This window comes from Hydra vulgaris, chromosome 09 (assembly GCF_038396675.1).
Source record: "Hydra vulgaris chromosome 09, alternate assembly HydraT2T_AEP".
NCBI lineage: Eukaryota > Metazoa > Cnidaria > Hydrozoa > Anthoathecata > Hydridae > Hydra > Hydra vulgaris.
Window position 1 is genome coordinate 55,705,609 of NC_088928.1, and position 23,480 is coordinate 55,729,088.

The 23,480-nt window shown below is 27.4% G+C and overlaps 1 protein-coding gene across 2 annotated transcripts in view; it reads left to right on the top strand.

Annotated features, from left to right (window-relative positions):
* LOC100214474 (splicing factor 3A subunit 3) overlaps positions 1-22,495 on the top strand; it is a 36,794-nt gene extending 14,299 nt beyond the window's left edge. For both annotated transcript variants that reach the window (XM_065806097.1, XM_065806096.1), the window contains exons 4-7: positions 3,934-4,319; positions 5,294-5,550; positions 21,592-21,769; positions 21,990-22,495. In XM_065806097.1, coding sequence (XP_065662169.1) covers positions 3,934-4,319; positions 5,294-5,550; positions 21,592-21,769; positions 21,990-22,339 — 1,171 coding nt within the window. In that variant the 3' untranslated portion in view covers positions 22,340-22,495. The remainder of the gene's footprint in view (positions 1-3,933; positions 4,320-5,293; positions 5,551-21,591; positions 21,770-21,989) is intronic.
* The last annotated feature ends 985 nt before the right edge of the window (positions 22,496-23,480 follow it).

Here is a 23,480-nt window from a genome sequence, read left to right on the forward strand (position 1 = left end):
ATGCTGTTTTATGCAGTAACTTTGTCAGGTTGTTTTGATGCTGTTTTGAACAGTTAATAACATTAATAATATAACTTTGTCAGGTTGTTTTGATGTTGTTTTATACAGTAACTTTGTCAGGTTGTTTTGATGCTGTTTTATACAGTTAATAACATTAATAATATAACTTTGTCAGGTTGTTTTGATGTTGTTTTATACAGTAACTTTGTCAGGTTGTTTTGATGCTGTTTTATACAGTTAATAACATTAATAATATAAAAGATGTTTAAAATAAAACGTCTATTTAAAGTAAATAGATAGAAATGTTCTAATAAATAAAAACATTAAATGTCAAATTTGCGCAAAAACATGCTATATCTATAGACCAAATGAGTAAGATTTAAAAAAAAACAACTAGAAAACATATTTTTTCTAATTTATTTGCTTATTTAACTTGCATACTTTAAAAAATTTAAGTATAATTAATTTTTTCATTCAAAATTTTTTTTGTAATGTTAATATCGACTTCGACTAAAAGTCGACTAAAAGAGTTTTTCAGTAGTGTTGATATCGACTTCGACTAAAAGTCGACTAGTTGAGTTTTATCTAACTCATAGCATTATTTATATCAAGTTGAACTTTTGCATTTAATTTCTAATTAAATTTTATTTTTTTGTTTACTCTTTATTTGTGGTTTTTATGAATACTTTCATGCAGGGCTCTTCCAAACTGACTTAGAACCCTGGAGAAACTTAGAAGGGAACCTGGGGAAACCCTGGGGAAAAATTAAATTTTGAAGCTCTAAAATCTCAATATCATATTTACATATAATACCATATTTACAATATGATTGTATAGACTTTTTGATATTCAGCAAGTATTTAAGACAGTACAAAAATATTGGATCTTAGGAATAAATTGTCCCGTCATTGGAGTGGCCCTGCTCTCATATTGTTTTGTTCCATTAATAGTTGAACGATATGATGTTAAAAAAATAAAAAGTGAATAAGAATTACATTAAAACTTTTATTACAATTTATTTCACAAAACAATTTTTTCCCATCGTTTGACTAAATCCACTTTTAGTCGACTTAGTTGATTTAGAAGATGTATTAGACAATTTTAATTGACAGTCAAATTATTTAAAAGTTGTAACAATACTATTTTTAAATTGATGTTTTTATTTAATTTTTTTGCAATAAGTCAAATTATATCTTTATAAATTAAAGTATATGCTTAAATTTTTTTATTTTTATTTTTTTGTACAGAAGTATAAAATTTTTTTTTTTTTTACTTTAATTTATTTTAGTTTTATTTTTCGTTCAATGTTTTAATTTCTATAATTATTTTTAAGAAACAAAAATAATGACACTTTTACATAAAATTTTTAACTATTCAAAATGTTTACGATATAAATAAAACTTATCTTCTAAATCAGTTTATGTTTGACTTTCAGTAATGATACTCCCTATGCCACTGGGTATTATGGATGTTGTTGTGATTAAATTTATAATTATTGTCAGCAAGCGTTAAAATTCTTTTAAGTTTTTTAAATTTTTTTCTTTTAAAATCAATTTTAAAATTATTTGAATAAATGAATTTTAGAAGACTAAAATTCTCTTGTTCAAATAGATTTTTTTTTTAAGTTCCTTATAATAACTTGCCTATTTATGGAAAAATTTTTATCTTGATATTGCTTTATTTAAATATTAAAAAAATGGTATTGCGTTTTTCATAATCTAATCGAGATTTATCAAAAAAATTTTAAGAAACTAACGAAACAATGTTTTTAGAATATGTGTCTGGGTTTGAAGAACTTTTTTATAAACTAGATATGACCTGTTGTTTTCTGAACCAGGCTTTGCCTCATTCACTTTAGAAACTTATAATAAACCTATAAGATATAACAACATATAAGATATAAAATGAAACATTTCTATTGCTAACTTTTGTTAGTCTTTGAGTATATTAAGTAAATTTAGTAATTGAGTAACTTAACTGTAGTAACTTAACTGATTGTTGTGATTAGTTTATAGGTAAATTTACTGTGATGTACTTTATCCATTTAGTAAATCAAACTAAATTTAACTTTAAAATATGAGTAGGATATATGAGTAGTAATTTAAATAAAAAACTTAGACAAAAACATTCTATACTTTTAAGAACGACAAAAAAAGAAAAATAATTAACAAATAAAAAATAAAAAAAAATGTTTAAGAAAAAACTCATTGCATAAATGTAAAAAGCAATCGTGATTGCGATTGTGATTTTTGATTCGCAGATAGCGAATGCTTTTCACATCTACGATTGTGAATTCAAGCCCTAAAATTTCAAATTAACTAACAATGCTAACATTGCGGGCCTATAAGTTTCAGTATTTTTTGAACAGAAGTAACAAAAATATTATTATAACGACAATTGTTACATAAGTCATGTAACAATTGTTACATAAGTCATCAATTAGACAAAGACAATTAGACAAAGTCATTAATAAGACAATTGTTACATAAGTCATCAAACAAAAATTTGATTAAGAATTTTAATTTGGAAGTTAGTCTATCTTTAAACACTGATAAAACTATCTTCGCGATTTCATATTAAATAAATTAGCAATATAATCTCAAGATATATTTTATATAAAACTCATAAAATTTTATATAACACTACACTAACTTGTACTTTGTATTCATAATTATTTATGTTATGGTAATATTGTTTGGGGTAGTACAAAAAAAATCTAAACTCAAATGTCTCTATAAACAACAGAAACATGTTTCAGGGATTTTTTTTTTTTTTTTTTCAAAGTTTCTCCCATCTAAACCTTTTCTTAAAAGCATGAGGGATCTTGATATTTATTAAATAAATGTTTTCAAAATCATGCAATTCATGTTTCAACATCAGAAAAAATTCCCAAGGTTTTCGAAAATATTTTTTGTAAAATATCAAACCGATATAATACTTGATCTACAGGAAGATTTAAAAAACCTTTCCATAAATCAAAAATTATAATTTTCTTTATCATAGTTTGCCTAATTGTAAATTTGGAGAAATCAATACAGCTCAAAATTCAAAACCACATAATTGAATTTATTGTTAATTAAGATTCAATAACGTAATTTTTTCTAATAATACCCTTCTTTTTTTTAAACCCAAGGTTAGTGATGTTAGGATTTTCTCTTCTTCAGGTTCTCCTGTCTTTTAATTAGTATTCATATTTTTCATTTAGCATTTAATTATTTTATATTTAATTACTTAACATAAATTAAAAAGATTACAAAATGTTAGGAGAACTCTTACATATTAAGTTTGATTTTAGGAGAATTCTTACATATAAAGTTTTATTTAAGGAAAACTCTTACATATAAAGTTTAATTTTAGGAGAACTTTTAAATATATAATGTATAATTTTAGGAGAACATATAAAGTTTTTTCTACATATACTTTTAATTCTTCATAAGTTAAATAGTTCATTGTTAGTTTTTGTGTTTGTTTATGTTTGTATTTTTTAATAATATATGTAAAAAATATTAAAAAAAAAAATCTAATAAAAAGTGTTAAATATGATTTATTTTGCCAGTCAACAAGAAACACAACTCACAAATAGTACTGATTTTATGAATTGATAAATGCTCAAGCGTGATGTTACATTGTCATAGGAGAACTCTTAAATATAAAGTTCTTTCTATTTTTAATTTTCAATTTAAAAACATTTTCAATTATTCAAGTAAAGATAAAATGTTAATAGATGTTTTTAGTGCATGATGCTTATGTTATTTATTTATTTATTTTTTTTGTATATGTATGCTAGTTTTTTATGCTTTTTTTTTATATAGATATGTTTGTTTCAGCTTTCTTAATATAGTTATTCTTTTAGTTTTGTTTATTAAAAGTTTAAAAATTGTGAGAAATATATAAAAAGTTAGCAATCTTAAATAGTTTTTCTTTTGCATTAAGGTTAAAAGAAGCTAGAGAAAAACCTGTTGATGAACAAGAAATTATGGTTGAATTCACTGATGAAGAGGGATTTGGAAAATACCTTGATTTACATGAAGCTTACACTCAGTTTATCAACTTAAAAAACATAGAACATATAGACTATTTAACTTATCTCATGACTTTTGATCGTTTATTTGAAATCAGCAAAGATAAAAAAAACCATGATTTTGAAAATTACCTCAACACTCTTATAGATTATCTATATCATTTTCTTCAGCGTGCTAAACCTCTTTTGAATTTAGAAAAGGAGTTAAAGGAGGCTTTGGATGACTTTAATTCAAAGTTTGATGCTGGTTCATTTATAGGATGGCCAAAAGAAGCTGGAAGTGCTTTAACTCATGCAGGTTTTTGTTATCAGTAGTCACTAATTTTTTCATGTTATCAGTAATCATTTTTATTTTCAAAAATCAGTAATAACAAGACTCGAATTAAATGATTGCGACTTACAATATTTGTTATAGGTTAAAAGTTAATTAATTGATAATAAAAATAATAATAAAAAATATATATTTAAAGTCATTAGAGTTTTTTTGCTTTGTTTTAAAATAGTTATAAATAGTTTAAATTGGTTTTTATATATTTTAAAATTCCTGTCTTTAATTTTGTATGTATCTGCAAAAGAGTTACAAGTATTTAATTTATAAGAAAATATTGAATTAAGATTTAAATGAGATATAAAAGTATTTAATATCTTGTTTCACTGTTTCTTTTATTTAAAGTATTTAATCACCACTAAGTTCCATTAGACTGTTGTGATTAGCAGTTGTTTTTTTATCATACTTTATTGTGCTTTATTTTTCTAGTTTTATCTGATGATTTATAAAATGAATTAAAATTTAAAGTTTGAATCATAATTTTTAATAATAATAAAAATAATAGTAATAATATGGTTTTATAATAAGATTTTATATTTCAAGATCAATATGAATATTTTTTATTGAATAACAGCTATTGATTTCAGTGATCAAAGCTAATAATTTAAAGACCAGAAGCATTTTGCAGATATCGTAATTCGCAGTCACTTAATTCAAGCCCTGTATATTTTTTAAATGTTTTGTAATCTCAAATTTTATAAATAAATAACCTTTTAAAAATAATTTAAAACTAGGAATTGGAATAAAAGTTTATCTTAACAGATGCAACAATATTTCTTGACATATCAAGAGTTATTACATTATTGCCTTTATTGCATAACATAACATAATACTATTTAACATGCCTTTATTACATAAGTGGCCTTAATCTTTTTTATTAACTTTTATATTTGCTTTATTCAAAAATGTAAATTGTTGCAAACAAAGAGCTTTTGTTTGTTTAGGAGCTCTACTTGATTTATCATTATTTTCATCACCAGAAGAACTTAGTTCCCTAGGTCTAGATCGTTTAAAATCTGCGCTTCAAGCTTTGAATTTGAAGTGTGGGGGTACTCTTGAAGAAAGAGCAAGGCGTTTGTTCAGCACAAAAGGAATGAGTTTAGAAAACTTAGAATCATCTGCATTTGCCAAAGTTCGAAGTAAAGGAAAAGGTGCAGATAATGCTAAAAAACAAAAGGAAATTGCGTCTTTGGAGGCTCAAGTAAGTTGTTTACAAATAACAATATTATTATTTAAATGTTCCTATATTTATGTCTCATTATTCACTTATTGTGTTAACATCTTCAGATCTATAATTACATTTTTTTTTTAATGATAATAAAAAATCAAGTTATGGGGCTATTTTACAGTCAAAATTAATGACACTAATTATGCAATAGGCAATTTTTACAAAACACTCATATCAAGATGTGGCAGCAGATTTTATCAGTCATACATAACATTGAACATGCTAAAGGATTTAAGAACTTTTTATAAATCTAAATTGGAAAATCAGAAACAGGATAAAGATAGCATTGTCGATTTTAATGTATGCAAGGATAGTTCTGTTGCAGGTTCAGTCCTAACTCTACTTTTGAAAGTCCTATGACCTTTGAAGTCCAATTGTTAGGTCTGAGGATGCAAAAATCAATAAAAAAAGGTCTTCTTCTGTACTCAGTACTGGAAATATTAGACCTATATCTTTATCTCATAATTAACCAACAATACACCGAGTGTTTGCAAAGACTCATTCCAGGTCCCTCAAATCTATAGATTCGAGGGCAATAAAAATTACAAGGCTTACTGATGAAATGACATGCACTAATAATCAACTTGTTAATACAGTAAAGAACCCTCGTTTCAAAAGGTTACTTCAGTTTTTTGAGCCAAGGTATACGATACCAGGCAGAAAATACTTCTAAACTGTTGAAATTCCCAATATTTACCAGAAGGTAACAGATAAAATTTGTACTTGGCAAAGAAAGCTAATCACACTAGTATAACTACCAACATGTTGAGCTCCACAACTAATGTTGACTGCATGAGCCTAACAGCACACTTCCTCACAGAAGGTATGAAACAAATTCACATTGGCTCAATGTGGTACCTTTTCCATACAAGTCCTACAATCTTGCTAAATTTATGAATGACTTGCTTGAGCATTAAGGGCTACTTAAGAAACTCAATATAATAGTTAGAGATGATGCCAGAAAAATTATTACAGCAATGAAAGTAGAGGAGTTTTCACACATACCTCATCTTGCAGTTCACTTCAGTTAGTTGTTAAAGACGGTTGTTTCAACAATTAATGCATTTTCTCACTGACTGCTACCTATAGAAAAGTTTCAGGACAAAAAGGTGTGATTCTGATGGTAGACAAAACACAGAGTTTTTTTATTAAAGAATGGGACAGCTTGGTTTCTCTCATTTCTGTACTAAAAGTTTTTGAAGATGTCATCAAAAGCAGAGGCATAGTGGCCCCAGAAGCCATGGGGGATTCCTGCATGGGTTTTTTTACTTTTTATCTAAATATTTATTTTTTTCTACATTCTAGAAAATCCACAAATATTTTTATATTTACTATATTTATGTTTGTTTTGTATAAGCTTTTTCATGGGCTTTTTTGATATTTAGGTAAAAAAGCTTGTGAATAAAATAAAATTGATTATGTTTTAGTAATATTTTTTTTAAGTTATACACTGTACTGTTTTGTATCATATCATAAATACATCAGAAAAACAATCATCAGCAACAGTTGTTTTTCTAGAATAATTGTTAAAAAAACATTGCATTTGACTAAATTTTTTAAACTCTAATTAGTATATATTTAGATCACTTTTTTTATTGAAATGATTTTATAAATATTTTTTTTTGTTGCTGCGTTTCTGCTTATTTTCAAATTTAAAATGTTCCTTCATAACTGTTCATTGTGAAACATTTTTTTCTAATTTGAAATTTTAATAAGTTTAAAAACCACACTGAAATATGATTTAGAAAGTAATTTAAAGAAAATTTTGTGATTAAAACTTTGTAAAAATTAAATAAGTTTGATACTTTTAAAATTGTTTTTATGTAACACAAATATAAACGAACAAACTTTTATTACGATTAAGTAAAAAAGATTTAATTTAAGTTTTGAATAAGCATCATCAGTCATTTGAATAAGCATTATCAGCAACACTTTAGATTAGTAGACATTGTCTACTAATCTAGCTGTACTAGCATTAAGGTGGATAATTCTAATGCTGAGAGTGTCCTTGAGTTATTGGAACAGGTGGATAGCCAGTTTGTGGGTTAAGCCAGCTAATATTTTAAGTTATTCATAAACTTGAAGTTGTAGATTAAATAACCTCAATTGCGTCTTTTATTTAGTGAGGTGAGATAAAGATGTGATGATCAAAGAATTTCTTTGGTTGCGCAGTTTTGAACTTTTTCAAGTTTTTTAATGTTGCGTGTACAGGAGCAGCATACTTGAGACAAGGTCTGACTACAATGTGTAAAGTCTTTTGCAGGCTTTTTCATTTTTATAGATAATAGCTCTCTTTAGTTGACCAAGGAATGAGTTAGCTTTTGGTAATATTATTTTGACATGCATGCCCCATTTGAGGTTGTGTAAAATGCAAATGCTAAAATCTCTTTCATTGTAAGAGGAATTGAGAAGTGGAGTCAAGATATAGTGATGGTGGTTGGGATTTTCGATTTTATTAAAGTGTAAGGTAAGGCATTTTTTTTAGTTAAGATCTAAGTGCCAGATTGTAGTCTAAGATGTGATTTGATCTATATCGTTCTGAAGCCTAATTGAGCTGTCAAAGGTTTTGGTGGAAATAACTTTGCTGTCATCAGCATATAACTCCTTTGCTTGCTAACTAGATCTGTAATGTTATTGATCATTAAGATAAATAGAAGAGGTCCTAGAACAGATCCTTGTGAGACATCACTAGTGACTGGTAACCAATATGAAGTAGCGGAGCCCATGACAACTCATTGTATTCTGTTAGAAAAGACTTTATCCAATTATGTAGCATGTAAGAAACACCATAACCTGGTGTCTCTTACGTAAAGTAAGGTTTTTGGAGCATAAGATCATGAAGAGGTGTGTTTAAGGCTTTTTCATAATCTAGATATAAAGCATCTACACTATAGCCTCTTGCCATTGAATATGAAACCTGATTAACAGTTTTTAATAAATTCCTAATGCATAATTTATTTGGAACTTATTTAAAATCTGTGCTGATTTTGAGATATAAAATTATTAGGAGATAGATACTCAACTTTAAGTTTCATATTTATATATCAATAGATAAGTTTTGGATTTGTCTTGGCTTTTTCTGATATAGATTTTTCATATTTTTTGTATACTTTTTTGCAGCAATTGTGTTTTTAAATGTCTAAATGCCAGTTTCAGTCTTTCCTTCTATAATAAAGTCTATTTTTATTTTTTATTGCAGAGACTTAAAAAAAGTACCATGGTAAAATGTTATTTTAACCATGAAATAATAATAGATACAAAAAATCCACAAAAATAATCACTCAGTAACATAAGTGATGTAACGTGAGTTAAATATATAGTATTATAAAAACCAGTTTATTTTCCTTAGCTGGTCTGATAAATTTTTATATATTTTTTTAATTGGTATAGAATTCTTAACATCTTGTGAAAGTTTCTAATGCAAACCGCTTTACTGATTCGCAGAAATCTGACCTAAAAGTTGAAGCAATTTTTTTACCTTATTTTCCGTGTAATGTAAGTTAAGTGGCATTTTCAGTAATAAGTTCCCTTTTTTTTGGTCAGGCTCAAAAGTTTTTAGCTTATTTTATTCTTTAGACTAAAAAGTTTAATTTACAATTTAAATAGGCAAATATTTGATAAAGTTGTTGCGCGTGTAACGTAAGTTAAAAATGGAATTGCCCATATATATATATAAGTAATTCCATTTTTAAAAATTCAGATAAATTTTTGTAGATACATTGTTGATTTTGTAGAACTGGTATATAAAAATTTTTAAACCTTACCCCCTCCTTCCATTCCTGGCACCACTTTGCAGTTAGCAGGGGACAGGGGGGGTAAAGGGCTGCGTTAGTATAAAACTGTATCTTTTCTACATTAGTTTGTAATTGTTTTTTTTTAAACATAATATCTCTCATATTATCTTATAGTTTTCTCGTTTGGCAGAGTTTAATATAGCTTAAGTTATTGTTATAATTTAAAGTATAGGTTGCAGTTATAGTGTAATGAACAAGTTAGAATGTAATAAGGAAGTAACGTATTTAATACTATTACGATATTACTTTTCATAACTGTTTTCACTTAACATGATACTTAAAAAGTAAAAGTAAAAATGCAAATATAATATTTCAGCCACTTTAAGTAGTTATAGAAAACTATTTAATACATTCAGGCTGGCGATAAAGCCAGGATTTTTTTTTTATAGGGGGGGAGGGTTGAAATAATTATGTTTCATATTTGTGTCTCCTTAAAGAAAAAAGGTCCTCCATTTTTAAGATATTTTAGAAGTATTAGATTCTGGTGGAGGGGGATGCATATTCCCCCCTCCTTCCTGCCTAGATCTGTCACTTGATAAAACACATGTTATTTTCAAAGAGTAATGAATTGTTATTGTGAAAAGCTATAAAATTACAATAAAACAGACTGCAAAGTTGTTTTCATAATATACAGCTTGTGTATGTATGTATGTATGTATGTATGTATGTATGTATGTATGTATGTATGTATGTATGTAACGTAAGATTGCTGTTATATAACAGTTTATAACATTAATAATAAAAAACGTGTTTAAAAGAAAGCAAAGTAAATAAATAGGATTGTTCTTATTAATAAATTAAAACATTATTGTCATGAAACTTTAAAACTTCATATTTGCGCAAAAACATGTCTATAGACCATACCAATCTATAATCTATAGACCAATCTATACATACCAATCTATACATACCAATCTATACATACCAATCTATAATCTATAGACCAAGTGAGTAACGTCAAAGCAAAAAATCATTAGATACCACATTTTTTTATAATTAATTATTTCATGATCTAGCATACTAAATTTACAAAATTTAAGTCTAATTAATTTTAATTAAAAATTTAAGTATAATTAATTTTTTCATTCAAATATGTTTTTAAGTTGATATTTTCATTCAATTTTTTCATTCAAATTGTTTGCAATAAAAAGTGAAAAAAAAATTGGTCTAATAAATCAGATTATAGTTCCTAAGTATATGCTTAAATTATTTTTTTAGAAAATAATTTCTTTGAACAGTAGTAAAATAATTTTTTTTAATTTATTTTATAATTTTTTTTTTGGTTTAATGTTTGCAGTAATCACTGGTTTAATGTTTGCAATAGAATGTTTCTACTTTTAGATATTTTCAAGAAAAAAAATAATTAACTATTGAAAATTTTTATGATTTAAATAAACTTTCTTCCTCACTTGCACTATGTTCTAAATCTGACATTGTTACTGTTGCTAGATATATGTTTAATAGGGATGTAATTTTTTAGGTAAAGGGTAGAGTTAGCTCCAGGTTTATTTGCATCATTACAAAGGTGGCAGATAAATTTTTGTAGATACATTGTTGATTTTGTAGAACTGGTATTAAATTTGAAAGTTGAATGTAAGTGATTGTTTTTATGTAAACTGACTGTGATTGGATGGTTAAGTTTGTTTAAAATTCATTTAAGTGTGCTGAGACATACGAAATCAAGATGTTCTTCAATAGGAAGGATACCATAGTAACTTGCATCATGTGGATCAAAACCAGCAGCTTTTAGAAGGCAGTTTTGAAATACTTGCATCCTAGATTTAGTTTTATTGGTCGTTGAGATAAGGATAACTGCATTGTAAATAAAGTGGCTGAGGCAATAAGTGCGGTGGGCACTTATTGCCTCAGGGTATAAGCATGAGTTGAGACCATCCACCAAATATTCGGAACTGCTTAAAAAGATACTCATAAGGGGCAATTTTCTTATGTAGACTAGACGATTGCTTGTCAAAATTGAGACTTGAGTTGAGGTTGATGTTAAGGTATTTGAATAAGTTTACAACTTCAAGAATTTTGCTTTTTAATATTATGACTGGCTTTTCACCTTTGCCAATATAAATAACTTTGCATTTGGCTATGTTGAGAAACATTTTATTATCATTGAACCATCGTTGTAGACTGCCACTTCTTGTGGAAAGGAAGTTATTACCAGTTATGTAAGCTAGGATATCATTTGCATATTTCTTGTGTGTAATGCCCTTCAAGAGGTAGTCATTTATGTCTAGTACATAGATTAAAAATAGAATCAGGCCAAGGGCGCTTTCTTCTCTTACTGAAGCCTACTGAATGGAAAGATATTTAAATCACTCCTGATAAAACATCTTTCCATTCAGTAGGCTTGCTGTTAAATATAACATGTTGTTTACGGTTTGAAAGCCACTTTGCAATCTAGGATGATAACCATGATGGGAGGTTGATTTTAAGTTTGTGCATAAGGATGCGGTCAACGAGGTTGAATGCTTTTAAAAAATCAAAGAATACAGCAGTTAATGAGGTATTGCGGTCAATAGCGTATACCCAGTCATCAATTACTTGTATGATGGTATCAATTGTATTTCTACCAGGAAGAAAACCAAATTGGCTATTTGATAATAATTTATCTTGAACTATGTACTTTATTTATTCAGTAAATCAAACTAAATATAAATCATTATTGGCCATTCACGATCACAATACGCTTAATTTAAGCCATTAAATTGAGTATATATATACATATATATATATATATAAATATATATATATATATATATATATATATATATATATATATATATATATATATATATTGTTGTTGTATGATTTAGTATTAAAAATACTAAACTCTTGATCGTTGCAGAGTGCTCAATATTTAAGAAAATATATATTTTTTCAAAAACAGAGCGTTTTATACTTAAATTTTAGAAAAAACAACATTTAATGGAACTTAAAGTTTCATGCCTATTGGCAATCATTAGCCATGAAGTACAAAATCAAAAATATAAAAAATGCAAGCCTGAAAATAACCTAAGTTATGTGCATGCTGATTCTAACCATCCACCTAGCATAATAAATAATCTTCCAAAAAATATTGAGCTAAGATTGTCTGCCAACTCATCAAGTGAAGTTATTTTTAATAAATCGACACACCTTCATGAAGACGCATTAAAGCAATCGGGATACACTTATAAGTTGACATATAAACCAAGCACAAAAAATGTTCCAAAAAATAACAACAAACGAAACATAATCTGGTACAATCCTCATTTATTAAAAGTGTTACAACCAAAATTGGTCAACGCTTTTTAACCCTAATTGACAAGCATTTTCCTAAAAACCACTAACTACACAAAATATTTAACAGAAACACAATTAAGATAGGCTACTCCTGTATGCCAAACATCAAATCTATCATCAACTCACACAACAAAAATATTTTATATGGTGATGTAAAATTATCAGAAAAAGCCTGCAATTGCATTAAAAAATCTCTTTGTCCACTGAACAACAATTGCTTGTCTAACAACATTGTTTACCAAGCCACTGTAAGCTCAAATAAACCTCAATACAATGATAAAGTATACATTGGGATAAGCGAAACCTCATTTAAGCTACGTTATGCGAACCATCAAAAATCTTTTAACTTAAAAAAATACAAAAACGACACTGAGTTGTCTAAGGAAGTATGGGAATTAAAAGAAAACAATTTCACAACTTCAATCAAATGAAATATTATTAAACGCTGTAAATCATACAGTCCTGCATCAAAAATTTGTAAGCTTTGTTTAAATGAGAAATTCAAAATATTATCTTACAAAGGAAACAATCTACTAAACAAAAGAGGTGAATTAGTCTCTAAATGCAGACACAAAAATAAATTTCTCCTTTCATTATTTGATAGCGGAGATTAGTTTTCCATTGCGTCTTCTTGTACTATAACATCAGAACTCATTCTAACGTAGTTTGTAATTTTTAAACGGTTTTTTATATTTTTGATTTTATACTTCATGGTTGATGATTGCTGATAGGCATGAAACTTTAAGTTCCATTAAAAGTTGTTTTTTCTAAAAATTAAGTATATGTATGTATGTATGTATGTATGTAATGTATGTATGTGTATGGACCTTTTCATCCTGCATATATTGTAAAAACCTGCATATATAGGCCTTTTCAAAAAAAATTTGAATAGGCTTTTTAGAGCCACCATGCTTCTGATCAAAAGTGACCACATCAGAAATTATTTCAATAATAGATGCAGTTAATATGTAAATTAATTGCACTATGGACTATGAAAATTTCAAAGAAATTTTATTCTTTAGACTAAAAAGTTTAATTTACAATTTAAATAGGCAAATATTTGATAAAGTTGTTGCGCGTGTAACGTAAGTTAAAAATGGAATTGCCCATATATATATATAAGTAATTCCATTTTTAAAAATTCAGATAAATTTTTGTAGATACATTGTTGATTTTGTAGAACTGGTATATAAAAATTTTTAAACCTTACCCCCTCCTTCCATTCCTGGCACCACTTTGCAGTTAGCAGGGGACAGGGGGGGTAAAGGGCTGCGTTAGTATAAAACTGTATCTTTTCTACATTAGTTTGTAATTGTTTTTTTTTAAACATAATATCTCTCATATTATCTTATAGTTTTCTCGTTTGGCAGAGTTTAATATAGCTTAAGTTATTGTTATAATTTAAAGTATAGGTTGCAGTTATAGTGTAATGAACAAGTTAGAATGTAATAAGGAAGTAACGTATTTAATACTATTACGATATTACTTTTCATAACTGTTTTCACTTAACATGATACTTAAAAAGTAAAAGTAAAAATGCAAATATAATATTTCAGCCACTTTAAGTAGTTATAGAAAACTATTTAATACATTCAGGCTGGCGATAAAGCCAGGATTTTTTTTTTATAGGGGGGGAGGGTTGAAATAATTATGTTTCATATTTGTGTCTCCTTAAAGAAAAAAGGTCCTCCATTTTTAAGATATTTTAGAAGTATTAGATTCTGGTGGAGGGGGATGCATATTCCCCCCTCCTTCCTGCCTAGATCTGTCACTTGATAAAACACATGTTATTTTCAAAGAGTAATGAATTGTTATTGTGAAAAGCTATAAAATTACAATAAAACAGACTGCAAAGTTGTTTTCATAATATACAGCTTGTGTATGTATGTATGTATGTATGTATGTATGTATGTATGTATGTATGTATGTATGTATGTATGTATGTATGTATGTAACGTAAGATTGCTGTTATATAACAGTTTATAACATTAATAATAAAAAACGTGTTTAAAAGAAAGCAAAGTAAATAAATAGGATTGTTCTTATTAATAAATTAAAACATTATTGTCATGAAACTTTAAAACTTCATATTTGCGCAAAAACATGTCTATAGACCATACCAATCTATAATCTATAGACCAATCTATACATACCAATCTATACATACCAATCTATACATACCAATCTATAATCTATAGACCAAGTGAGTAACGTCAAAGCAAAAAATCATTAGATACCACATTTTTTTATAATTAATTATTTCATGATCTAGCATACTAAATTTACAAAATTTAAGTCTAATTAATTTTAATTAAAAATTTAAGTATAATTAATTTTTTCATTCAAATATGTTTTTAAGTTGATATTTTCATTCAATTTTTTCATTCAAATTGTTTGCAATAAAAAGTGAAAAAAAAATTGGTCTAATAAATCAGATTATAGTTCCTAAGTATATGCTTAAATTATTTTTTTAGAAAATAATTTCTTTGAACAGTAGTAAAATAATTTTTTTTAATTTATTTTATAATTTTTTTTTTGGTTTAATGTTTGCAGTAATCACTGGTTTAATGTTTGCAATAGAATGTTTCTACTTTTAGATATTTTCAAGAAAAAAAATAATTAACTATTGAAAATTTTTATGATTTAAATAAACTTTCTTCCTCACTTGCACTATGTTCTAAATCTGACATTGTTACTGTTGCTAGATATATGTTTAATAGGGATGTAATTTTTTAGGTAAAGGGTAGAGTTAGCTCCAGGTTTATTTGCATCATTACAAAGGTGGCAGATAAATTTTTGTAGATACATTGTTGATTTTGTAGAACTGGTATTAAATTTGAAAGTTGAATGTAAGTGATTGTTTTTATGTAAACTGACTGTGATTGGATGGTTAAGTTTGTTTAAAATTCATTTAAGTGTGCTGAGACATACGAAATCAAGATGTTCTTCAATAGGAAGGATACCATAGTAACTTGCATCATGTGGATCAAAACCAGCAGCTTTTAGAAGGCAGTTTTGAAATACTTGCATCCTAGATTTAGTTTTATTGGTCGTTGAGATAAGGATAACTGCATTGTAAATAAAGTGGCTGAGGCAATAAGTGCGGTGGGCACTTATTGCCTCAGGGTATAAGCATGAGTTGAGACCATCCACCAAATATTCGGAACTGCTTAAAAAGATACTCATAAGGGGCAATTTTCTTATGTAGACTAGACGATTGCTTGTCAAAATTGAGACTTGAGTTGAGGTTGATGTTAAGGTATTTGAATAAGTTTACAACTTCAAGAATTTTGCTTTTTAATATTATGACTGGCTTTTCACCTTTGCCAATATAAATAACTTTGCATTTGGCTATGTTGAGAAACATTTTATTATCATTGAACCATCGTTGTAGACTGCCACTTCTTGTGGAAAGGAAGTTATTACCAGTTATGTAAGCTAGGATATCATTTGCATATTTCTTGTGTGTAATGCCCTTCAAGAGGTAGTCATTTATGTCTAGTACATAGATTAAAAATAGAATCAGGCCAAGGGCGCTTTCTTCTCTTACTGAAGCCTACTGAATGGAAAGATATTTAAATCACTCCTGATAAAACATCTTTCCATTCAGTAGGCTTGCTGTTAAATATAACATGTTGTTTACGGTTTGAAAGCCACTTTGCAATCTAGGATGATAACCATGATGGGAGGTTGATTTTAAGTTTGTGCATAAGGATGCGGTCAACGAGGTTGAATGCTTTTAAAAAATCAAAGAATACAGCAGTTAATGAGGTATTGCGGTCAATAGCGTATACCCAGTCATCAATTACTTGTATGATGGTATCAATTGTATTTCTACCAGGAAGAAAACCAAATTGGCTATTTGATAATAATTTATCTTGAACTATGTACTTTATTTATTCAGTAAATCAAACTAAATATAAATCATTATTGGCCATTCACGATCACAATACGCTTAATTTAAGCCATTAAATTGAGTATATATATACATATATATATATATATAAATATATATATATATATATATATATATATATATATATATATATTGTTGTTGTATGATTTAGTATTAAAAATACTAAACTCTTGATCATTGCAGAGTGCTCAATATTTAAGAAAATATATATTTTTTCAAAAACAGAGCGTTTTATACTTAAATTTTAGAAAAAACAACATTTAATGGAACTTAAAGTTTCATGCCTATTGGCAATCATTAGCCATGAAGTACAAAATCAAAAATATAAAAAATGCAAGCCTGAAAATAACCTAAGTTATGTGCATGCTGATTCTAACCATCCACCTAGCATAATAAATAATCTTCCAAAAAATATTGAGCTAAGATTGTCTGCCAACTCATCAAGTGAAGTTATTTTTAATAAATCGACACACCTTCATGAAGACGCATTAAAGCAATCGGGATACACTTATAAGTTGACATATAAACCAAGCACAAAAAATGTTCCAAAAAATAACAACAAACGAAACATAATCTGGTACAATCCTCATTTATTAAAAGTGTTACAACCAAAATTGGTCAACGCTTTTTAACCCTAATTGACAAGCATTTTCCTAAAAACCACTAACTACACAAAATATTTAACAGAAACACAATTAAGATAGGCTACTCCTGTATGCCAAACATCAAATCTATCATCAACTCACACAACAAAAATATTTTATATGGTGATGTAAAATTATCAGAAAAAGCCTGCAATTGCATTAAAAAATCTCTTTGTCCACTGAACAACAATTGCTTGTCTAACAACATTGTTTACCAAGCCACTGTAAGCTCAAATAAACCTCAATACAATGATAAAGTATACATTGGGATAAGCGAAACCTCATTTAAGCTACGTTATGCGAACCATCAAAAATCTTTTAACTTAAAAAAATACAAAAACGACACTGAGTTGTCTAAGGAAGTATGGGAATTAAAAGAAAACAATTTCACAACTTCAATCAAATGAAATATTATTAAACGCTGTAAATCATACAGTCCTGCATCAAAAATTTGTAAGCTTTGTTTAAATGAGAAATTCAAAATATTATCTTACAAAGGAAACAATCTACTAAACAAAAGAGGTGAATTAGTCTCTAAATGCAGACACAAAAATAAATTTCTCCTTTCATTATTTGATAGCGGAGATTAGTTTTCCATTGCGTCTTCTTGTACTATAACATCAGAACTCATTCTAACGTAGTTTGTAATTTTTAAACGGTTTTTTATATTTTTGATTTTATACTTCATGGTTGATGATTGCTGATAGGCATGAAACTTTAAGTTCCATTAAAAGTTGTTTTTTCTAAAAATTAAGTATATGTATGTATGTATGTATGTATGTAATGTATGTATGTGTATGGACCTTTTCATCCTGCATATATTGTAAAAACCTGCATATATAGGCCTTTTCAAAAAAAATTTGAATAGGCTTTTTAGAGCCACCATGCTTCTGATCAAAAGTGACCACATCAGAAATTATTTCAATAATAGATGCAGTTAATATGTAAATTAATTGCACTATGGACTATGAAAATTTCAAAGAAACACTGTGTGAATCTTTGCATTGATGCAGACCGGGAGAAAGAACCTATATATGCATTTGCAACAATACTAGATCCCAGATTTAAAAAAAGATTTTTAGGTGCAGGATAAGGGCTGAGCAAGCTATTATTTTAATATTAGGTGAGTTAAAATTTTGGCCATTGACGAGGATTTTAAAATTACAATTGCTAAAAATCAAAAATGCAATGCACCTGCTCCAGATGCTGTCTGGTCATTTTATAACTAACTGATCAACACAAATTCTGTAGTAAGTATTGTAAGGACTTCTGTTTTTTTATTGTACCTTAAATATTGTAGGCCTATGAACTAAACGTCTTTTATTGTTCTAGACATGTCCACTCCTCATGGCACAATGATAGCTGAAGTAGCAGAATACTTGAAAGAACCTCTACTTGCAAGTCACAAAGACTTTTTTCCACCATTAGTTTAAATATCTCTAAAAATGTTTCTAAAAATGAGTAATAATCTAAACATAAAAATAAAAAATAGTTTCAAATTTTTTTAAAACTCTCTAAAACTTTAAAACATGAAACTTGACAAAAAATGCTACTGAGAAATAAATTAAACAGGGTACTTCTAGTGGCACGATGGTTGTAAACTCTGTATTTCTGTTTTTATGAGTGCATGCAACTATTTTCTTTGAAAATCACTTAAGAAGTTGTTCATAAACTTTATTAAATTTTATTAACAAAACTTATTTTCTAAGCAAACACTCAAAACACAAAAATATTTGCAGCACAATTATTGTTGATATTTTTTGTCAAGCTTGTTTTGCTGACTGTATATAATCAAACTATTATATAATGTTTAAATATATTATATAGAAATATAAAAATAATAAATTAAAATGATATTTTTAAGTGTGCTTTTAAGAAAATAAAATATATTAAATAATAAAATATGTAATCTTTAAATATATGTTTGAGAGACTATTGTGCAATTTATGTATATATACAGTTATGACCAAAAAGATCTGACCACCCAATATTTAGAACAAAAAACAGTTTTTGTACTGTTTAATGTACACATTTATTACTAAAAATGTTTAATTTAAAAAACAATTTACATGAACATAAAAGAGTATCTTTTTGTTTTGATGGCAAATTGCATCATGGTGCATAAAATATCAAGATTTGTTATTTGAAAACAATTAAATGCACCATTTTATGTCACCTTATTGTAAAGGATGTAAACCACAACGATTGACATAAGCACAGCCATTGAAAGTGATTGCACCCCAAATCAAAGTTACTGGACAGAAGGTGCAACATGATTGAAGTTTGAGTTTCGTGGCTGACAAACATTGTGTTGTGCTGCAAACTGTTTAACTTGTACTTCATCTGAGAACTTGCACTTCATCTGAGAATTTGCACTTCATCTGAGAACTTGACACATCAACAGATTTTCGCAGTCCAATTTTTAAGCTTTTTGAAAATTTTTAGTCTCAAATATTTTTTTTAAAAAAAAGCTTTGTGATAAAATTTGAAATCTGTATGTTCTTTACAGTCAAATAGCATATTGTGTTGTTGGTTTTTGAAATTATTCTGGTCTTCCACAGGATTTTCCCGGATAGATTATGTTAACATATGTTAACATATGTTAACTTGGTGCACTGAATATCATCATGAACAGGTATGTTAGACATCTTCAAACGTGAACCAATTATTCATTCAGACTTGTCATATTCCAATAAAAGTTTTACTCGTTTCCATTTAGCAAGTGATGCTGTAACCATAGTAACCATACTCAAAGATAATAATGATTGAATTAGACACAATTTTAAATGTCTATAAAGCATGTAAAATGTTTTCCTATTGGTTGATAACTATGCAATTACATATGTATGCAATCACACATTTTAGATTTTAATGTAGTTATCTATATTAATTATGAGTCATCGGATCTTTTTGGCCATAACTATGTATATATAAACTAGTTATGCATTAAACAATGATGCATAGCTTAAGTGATTTAAAGGATAAGTAAATTTTAAAAAAGTAAATAAAAAAAGATGGACACTTCACCAAAAAAAAGATCTAAAATATTAACTTCACTTTAGTATTCTGATAAATCTCAAACATAGCCACATTATGTTCAGTAAACCAATCTACAGTTAGCCATATCAAGGAGCATTACTTTGCAACACCTTATTACCATTAAGACATGGAAAATGTGATCAAAAACAAGAGACAAGTTACAAACTAATGAATGATTTAGCTACACATAACATCCATGAGTACTATGCAGAGCAGGTTTATAGCTGTTAAAGAGTTTGCCAAAAAACTTTCTAAACAACCATTACTTACAGATGCCATGAAAAGGAGGCGTTTCTTGTGGGCAAAGGAATACAAAAAGTGGACTAAAGAACAATGGAGAAGAATGTAGTTGTTTAATTTACAGCTATTTTATTTATTGTATTTATATCATACTATTTTTTAAAACTGAAGATATTAAATTGGATAGGTTTGATAATTGTTTATTTAATAACATGCCTAATAATTGTTAACTTGTTTATTTATTGATTGCAGGTTTTATTTTTGGATGAACCACATTTTGAAGTGCAAGGCCAGTGATCAAAGCTTGTTCGTTGCTCTGGTGAATCTATAAGACCCAGTTATATTGAACAATATGCCAAGTACCAAGAAAAGAAGATGTTTTTGGGTTGTTGAACCAGGAGCACTCTACCCAGTTACTGGCATGATGAACTCTGACACTTACATTGAGGTTCTGTAACACATTTAATTCCAAAGATATAAAAAGTGTTTCCAAATGGAAATGGAATATTTAAGCAGGATTTTAGTCACATGTCATACATCCAAAAAAGTCAATAAGTTAATGGTAGAAAATATACTTGAATGGCCTGGCAACTTTTCAGATCTCAATCCAATTGAGAATCAATTGGCAATTGTAAAAAAAGACTTCCAAAATATGTCTGCTTAACTAAAACTAAGCTTACCACTACTATCCTTCAGATTTGATTTGAAGAGCCAGAAATCCAGGTTCTATGCCAAATTATGTACAGAAAGTCATAACAGCACTAGGAGGACCCACAAAATATCAGTGTATAAGTTTTTATTATATTGGAGAAAAACTCCAGGATTTTTATTTTTTATTTTGATGCAATTAATTTGCACAATCCTGTGTATATATATATATATATATATATATATATATATATATATATATATATATATATATATATATATATATATATATATATATATATATATATCTGTGTGTGCGTGTGTGTATAAAATAGAAGTCCAATTTTTTCAGAAGTCTTATAGTTTGTTTTTCTTTTTCTCTTGTGCTCACTATTTTAATTTTATATATAAAAATTAAATCAACTGTTTTTAATGTTAGGTTTATCGACTTGTGGAGTTAGTTAGTGAAGAACGTCAGGCAACACGAGAAAATGTCGAGCGTAAACAAGCTCGAACATCTGATGAGCTTGATGAAGAAGAAGAGGATCATACAAATGCTGAAGAATCCGGTGATGAGGAAGAGCAGGTGTTATATAATCCAAAGAATCTACCTTTAGGTAGTTTTTTTTTTTGTTTTTTTTTTAATATAAAATATGCAGATTTAATGCTGTTCGATAAAACTTCAGATAAATAATACATTTTTTGTTAAGTAGTATTTTTATTAAAGAAAAAACTTAAAAAAAATAATGAAATTTTGTGTTTTGATTTTCATTATTGAGTGTTATTTTTTATTTGTCATTTTTTATGTAAATATAGTTTTTTTAATTTTTTTATCAGGTTGGGATGGAAAACCCATTCCCTACTGGCTTTATAAATTGCATGGACTTAATTTATATTATAAATGTGAAATATGTGGCAATCAACAATATCGTGGCCCTAAAGCTTTCCAACGTCATTTTTCCGAATGGCGCCATGCGCATGGAATGCGAGTTCTAAATATTCCAAACACGGCACACTTTGCTAACGTTACTAAAATTGAAGATGCGCTTTCACTCTGGGATAAACTAAAAGAAGTTAAAGCTAAAGAAAGATTTCAAGCTGACGTTGAAGAAGAATTCGAAGATTCAGTAGGAAATGTTGTAAATAAAAAAACATATGAGGATTTGTCGAGACAGGGACTTCTTTAGATCTTATTATTGTCTATTACTGAAACGATAAATGACGCTGAAAAATGTAACTATATTTGATTTGGCAAACAAAGCTTTATAACGATCTAATAATTTTAATATAAAAAGTTATTTTGAAGCTTTGTTGAAAAATTATGATTTTTCATTAGACGTAAATTTTGTTGTAATTACATTGCATCGCTGCTTTTACCGTTTCATTTTACAAGACGAATATAGAAAGTAGGATTTAACTGAAGTATAGATATATATTAGATATATTTTCTAATCAAGTATTTTATAAAAATAACGATAGTAATCTCATTAAAGCGTGTTTGTTAAAGTGGAAACCCCCTAAGGATTTTTTTAATAATTTTTTAAAAGTAATTACAAATTTAATATCGTTTACATAAAATATAATAACAAATTAACTGAAAAAATAACATTAAGTTTTTTTTGTTTTTTTTTTGCGTAAAATAACACCGGTAACTGGTTTCAAAACCACAAAAATATTGAAAGTCCCGGTCAAATGTATCTAGCAGCCAAGCAGATTTTTCATTTAACTTTTAAATACAGTGGACCGAAATCGAGTACATGGACTGGATTTAATTTTTTTTTTTTTTTCTTTTAAAAAAAAAAAAATCTGTCATGCTTAAATTGCTTAAGTTAATAAAACGCATTCATCCTGAAAAATTCATCGATTAAACGACTTTAAGTTTTTTAGATATGTTGGCCGGGGTCAAAAAAATCCTTCCTCTGAGAAAAAGCCTTTTAAAATCTCTAATTAAAAATCTTAAAATAATTGAAATTATTACGTAAATCTTGATAAAGTTTAAGTTTAATACACCAGTTTGAAATTCTTTTTTTTTTTCCTGGGATTTTTCTAATTAACTTTTTTTTTTTTTTTACCACAAATGCCTTATTCTATATCTACTTAAATACTTGGCTAAATGGATTAATTTGTCTGATTCCTTCTAATAAATGCTTTCAGATTCTCAAGTTCATTTTTATAAAAATAAAAGTTTTAAACACTTGCTAATCAAATAGTTTTTAAAATAAGTTACTTCAAGAGTCAACTCTACTGTGCGAGTAACGACAATAAAAGACTTTCATGTATTAAATTATTAATTTTAAAGTTGTATATAGATACAAAAAAGTTTTTAAA